Source organism: Mastomys coucha, unplaced genomic scaffold, assembly GCF_008632895.1.
Source record: "Mastomys coucha isolate ucsf_1 unplaced genomic scaffold, UCSF_Mcou_1 pScaffold15, whole genome shotgun sequence".
NCBI classification, from domain to species: Eukaryota; Metazoa; Chordata; class Mammalia; order Rodentia; family Muridae; genus Mastomys; species Mastomys coucha.
The window spans coordinates 106,649,468-106,654,855 of NW_022196897.1; the positions used below are offsets into that span (position 1 = coordinate 106,649,468).

Sequence of the window (5,388 nt, forward strand, 5' to 3'; positions counted from 1 at the left end):
TGTGTGTGTGTGTGTGTGTGTGTGTGTGTGTGCGCGCGCGTGCGCATGCACGTGCATGTGTAGACCAGAGGACAACTTTGGGAATCAGTTCTCTCCTTCCAGGTAGGTCCTGAGAATCAAACTCAGGTTATCATTATTGGCAGCAGGCACATTTACTCTTCAAGTCATCTTGCCAGCCCTAATTTTTTTGTTTTGTTTTGCTTCATTTTCTGAACAAGGATCTTGCCATGTAACCCAAGCTGGTCTTTATTACTTAAGGCCCAAGTGATTCCTGACTCAGTCATGTACCACCATTCCTGGCTCCACCCTGAAGTAGGTCTCTACTTTCTTTTGAGGATGTGGACAGGAGTATTACCTTTCGTGTGAGTGAGGGTTACTAACCAAGTATCTCCCGGAGAGTGTGCCTTGGTACAGCTTGGCTTAAGCCCTGCAAATGCTCTATGAGCGAGAAAGTGTCAATGAGTTTTGAACGGATAGCATCAGCTCTGGGCAGCTGTAAGTGTCCTCGTTCTTGTGCCATGTCTGTTAAGAAAATAGAACCAAGGATGTCATGTTTAAGAGTTGCACTACAATTAGCAGGCTCTCTCCTCCCCTACCTTCTTTGCCTTGTAGAGATTTAAGTCCATATCAAAAAACAAACAAAAAACAAAAACAACAACAAAAAACATGAGCAGTTAAGAATAAACACAATGAAAGACTCAAAGGTTTTTTGTTGTTTGGGCTTGATTTTGTTTTTCATCTAAGCAAAAGGTAGAATAGTCATAAGAGAGATCTTCACAGCCAACTAAATATTCGGGTTGTTTTCACTTTCTGAAAGCATTTGTAATTAAATACTCCTTTTTGAAAATTAGGTTTAAATGCTGGACAGGTGGCCCGTGGCTTGGATCCCAGCGCTCTAGAGGCAGAGGCAGGCAAATCTTGGAGCTCAAGGACAGCCTAGTCAAAGACAGCCAGGGCTATACAGAGAAACTCTAATCTTGAAAAACAAACACGCAAAAATCAGTTTAAAAGGCTGGCGGTGTAGACGGATATTTCAATCTCAAGAGGATGGTGAATCTCTGTTGAGTTCCACATTTGCCTGGTCTATATAGCGAGTTCCAGGGCACCCAATCCTTGCCTGGGGAGGGTGGGGGAAGGGTAAAGCTGAGCCGGTGCCTGTTAATGCATAGTGCACACCATCAGTCTCAGCCACTCGGGAGGCTGAGGCTAGAGAATGCAAAGTTCTAGACCTGCGCCGATTACAGAATGAAGTCAAGGCCAGCCTGGGCACCTTGGTGTGATCATGACTCAAAGTCAAAAGAGGAGTAGGGATCGAATTCAGTGTTGGATCACTTGCCCAGCATTGTGCATGATTCCGGGTTCAATCCTCAGTTACCCACCCTCTCAAACAAACGGACAAATAACAACAACCGGGAAAAAGCAGCAGGCAGGGAGGGCAGGAGGCCCAAGGCTGGACAAAGAATACAGACCTCACGTGGACCTGACAAAGCAGGATATGAGGTAGGGCAGCGGCAGGATGTAGGCTTACTACGCCCTATAATTGGACAAAGCAACAGTCTGACATTTGGAAAACGTGTCGCGTTGTGTTCGAGTGTGTGCGCGCCCCAAACGCCCTGGAGGGAGGGAACCCGACAGCTCAAGCTCCCCTCCAGCCCTCGCCCGGGCCTCCCTACAGCTCCAGCGCGCTTCCGCCCACTCAGGCCTGACTTCACCCCTCCGCCTTCCGCGCCGGCGCCCTGAGCTTCACTCCTCCTCCGCGGGCGGAGCTCAGGGCCGCTCCGGCTTCGCTGAGCACCACCCCGCTTCCCGCCGACCCCCGTCACGGCCTCCGCCACAGCCTGACCAGCGGGCGATCGCCTTGGCGTCCGCCCCGCCTCGCCCCGCGCGTCCGCCAATCGGCAGTTACCAGCTGGTTCGGCCCGCCCGACGCAACGCGACGCAGCCAATCGGCGGCTGCCACACTGCGGGCCCGAGCAGGCCTAGGGGGTTGGGACCTCGGCAGCAGGTCTGCCCGGGCCAGACGCGCGAGCGCAGGCAGCGGCTGCAGATTGCGGGCTCCCCCACCTCCGTTCTCCGGTCCCGGCCCTCCGACCGCCCCCGCCGCGACCCGCCGCCATGCGCTTAAGCTGCCTAGCGCTGCTCCCGAGCGTGGCGCTGCTGCTCGTCTCGGCCCGCCTCGCCGCCACCTCAGACGTGTTGGAACTGACGGACGAAAACTTCGAGAGTCGCGTCTCCGACACGGGCTCAGCGGGGCTCATGCTAGTAGAGTTCTTCGCCCCCTGGTGAGGCCACTTTGCGGGATCAGGGCCGGAGGACCGGCTGGGCGCAGGAGCGGTTGGGCCTACGCAGCGCGGGCGCCCTCCGCTATCTAGCAGGCCTGGCTGCGGCTGCCTGGTTGCCAATCGGCGGGGGAACCCGGTGGCGCTCCGCCGGGGGTGGGGGTGGGGTCAGGATGCGGTAGGGTGGGGACAGAAGCAGATCCGGAAAGTAGAAAGCCTAAGCTCCAGGGTAGGGCCACGTCCTTACCTCCGCGCTCTTGCAGCACTTCCTATGTGGAGGGTTTACCCATCCCCTCCCCCTCCAGTCTATCTTTCAGTATCTAGGTGAGTCAGTGTAAACGTCCCCTGGTCTGCAGACCAGGCTGGCATCCCAAAGCCTTAGAAGAGGCATAGGTCCTCTTTTAAGTGTAGAGGTTCTGGGTCTCAAGCTTTTTTTTTTTTTACTTCTTGTCTCCACTCCATTGGAGCCATTGGTTTCTAACCAAGGTCACTCAGTAGCTACCCAAAGATCCTAAGTGCTTTCTTGAGACAAGCCATTATTTGGTTCATGGCATGGCTTACTCTATTTTACATTGAGCTGCGGAGGCCTCTTCTTAAAAGAGTAAGCGAACGAGAATTATTTCACTAGGATCTATCGTAATTGTCAGCTTCTAGAAAATGATAACATTCTCAATAAGAAAGTAACCACTGTTGGGCTGCTTAACCTAAGAAAAACGCAAGTTCTTTAGAGTAGGTGTGACCCCAAATAAAAACTTGCTTGGGAAGACAGAGCAAATAGGATTTCTAGCTTTGTCACTTAGAGTAGTGGATTGGATCATTTACAGATTATTACCGGGGCGTACAGTTTAGTAGATGGCTATTTTTTTTCCTCTCCTGGCACAATGACCCTTAATTCAAAACTGTTCAAAATTACCAGTAAGACAGTGTGTAATAGTTACACTGTAACTTATCTTTGCTTCTGACCCAGTGGGATTGTTACATCTCAAGCTCATCTGACTTAGATGGTCACACTCAAAAGTCGTGTAGTGAAGACTGCCTAAAGAGGCAGGAAACAAATTGTGTTTCACCTTAGGATATTTTATGTTCAGGCATTTCTGTGATTGACAGTCACATTGATTACATGTTATAGATAGCATTTGTATGTCTCTAGAATGAGTGTTCTGTCTTAGTATTCATCATAGTTCTATAATCATGCTCTTAACTGAGGAGGTGTCATTTAGGTCCAGCTTCTTTGTCTGAAGGAGGTCGTACAATTGAAGAATTGTAGGCTGTTACACAATTAGAGTTTTTAGTCAAGGCTTTGGGATATGGCTCCATGCTTGCCAAGCATGTCCAGTCCCCATTATTGAAAACACACACACACACACACACAAACCATATATACTCTTAAGAAACAAGTCCCTCTGTATAGTCTAGGCTGACCTCAAACTCAGGATCTTCTTACTCTAGCCTCCATTTTTTTCTTTTTCTTTTGAGACAGGGTCTCCTATTGATTGCCTAACTAGCCTTCAGTTCATGATCCTTTTATTCTGAATGCCCCAAGGAACCTGGCTTCAGACTGGTCTCTCTACTAAAAATTGTTGTACCTGCTTTCCATACGACTGCATATCCCATCATACATTGAGAGATGAAGCGTTGGGTGAATTTCTGCTGTGGTGTCTGCTTTTAGTTGGCTGAGAAGATAGTCATCTTCCCCATTGCCAGTAGGAAGGATTGATTTTCTGAAGGAGCAGTTTAAAGTGAGGGAAGTCTCTTGTTAGTAATTTCATTATTTCTAAATACTTGTTTTAACCGTTGTAATTTTTTTTTTTTTTTTTTTTAAATTTGTTAGTTTGCTTGTTTTCCTGAAACAAAGTCTTAAGTAAGCTCAGGCTGGGCTTGAATTCCTCACCCTTGAGTCTCTGCCTCCCAAATGCTGAGCTTATAGGCCACCACACCAAGCTCTGGAGATTTATTTATTTATTTATATTCTTGCATATAGCAGCGGTACCATCCCTTGTTAGCAACAGCAAATGAAAAATTTTGAGATAGGGTCTCACTGTATAGCTCTGGCTGACCTGGACCTGATCCACATGCCTCTGCATCCTGAAATTAAAGGTGTGTGCCACCACGTCAATAGAGAAATTTAATACTAAATTTCTTTCTGGGGACTGGGAAGATGGCTTAGCAGTTAAGAGCACTGGCCTTTCCAAAGGAGACTGAAGGATCTGGCACTTCTGGCCTTCTTGGGCACTTGCATTCATGTGCACATACCAATAACTTGAAATAAGTGTTTTAAGTGGTAGGGGTCAAAATGGAGTTTGGAACTCAGTTCAGTAAATAAAGTGCTTGCATACCTCAAGCAAAACTCTATGTTCCATCTTCATTTAGGCCTTCCGCTTTAATTTTGCAAGTGAAAGTGAAAGGGTTTTTTTGCAGGCCACTGTTAACATTATGAGGTTTTGTTTTATTTGAAACAAGATTTTATGGAATGGAGGCTGGCCATGAGTTGTCCTGGCTTCACTGACCAAATACTTGGATTACAAGTGTGAATTACATTGTTTGCTCACCTGTATGTTGGGGTATAAGTATCCAAATTTCTCTGTGAGAAATAGCAGTATTTAAATGTTTTAAGTCTTAAGCATCTACTTGTGTTATAGATTTTTATGTTATTCTTTGAACATTTTCCCTCTAGTACTAAGGATCAAACATATGACTTTAACTTGTACTTGGCTCTGAGTACTACGCTACCCTCTGAAATAGTAGCAATAAATAATATTTGTTACGCAGTGTTCATAAGGCTAGTAATTCTTGCCTTCCCAGAGTTTTAGATTACAACTAGGTGACCATTACTAACTAGGATTTACATTGGATACTGGGGATTGAAACTCTGGTCCTTAGTGTCTGCAGTACAAGTACTTTACCCAGTGAACTGTGTCCCCAGCCTCTAAAATTAAATGTTTTTTGGTTTTTTGTTTTTGGGTTTTTTTGGGGGAGGGTGTTTCGAGACAGGGTTTCTCTGTATAGCCCTGGCTGTCCTGGAGCTCACTCTGTAGACCAGGCTGGCCTCAAATTCAGAAATCCACCTGCCTCTGCCTTCCAAGTGGTGGGATTAAAGGTGTGTACCACC

General features: G+C 47.3%; 2 protein-coding genes across 10 annotated transcripts in view; one reads left to right on the forward strand and one right to left on the reverse strand.

Moving 5' to 3' along the window:
- The window catches only part of Catsper2 (cation channel sperm associated 2), a 23,090-nt gene extending 21,073 nt beyond the window's left edge, over positions 1-2,017 (reverse strand). Inside the window, exons 1-3 of one of the 9 annotated variants that reach the window (XM_031371666.1) lie at positions 1,844-1,906; positions 1,470-1,534; positions 382-522 (exon numbers count right to left, since the gene is read on the reverse strand). In XM_031371666.1, the coding sequence (XP_031227526.1) occupies positions 382-520 (139 nt within the window). In that variant the 5' untranslated portion in view covers positions 521-522; positions 1,470-1,534; positions 1,844-1,906. Of the gene's footprint in view, positions 1-355; positions 523-1,469 lie in introns of those variants that run through there. The other 8 variants (XM_031371665.1, XM_031371663.1, XM_031371668.1 and 5 more) reach the window with 8 other exon arrangements.
- Positions 1,978-5,388, forward strand: part of Pdia3 (protein disulfide isomerase family A member 3) — a 24,147-nt gene continuing 20,736 nt past the window's right edge. Inside the window, exon 1 of the mRNA XM_031371677.1 lies at positions 1,978-2,282. Coding sequence (XP_031227537.1) covers positions 2,116-2,282 — 167 coding nt within the window. The 5' untranslated portion in view covers positions 1,978-2,115. The remainder of the gene's footprint in view (positions 2,283-5,388) is intronic.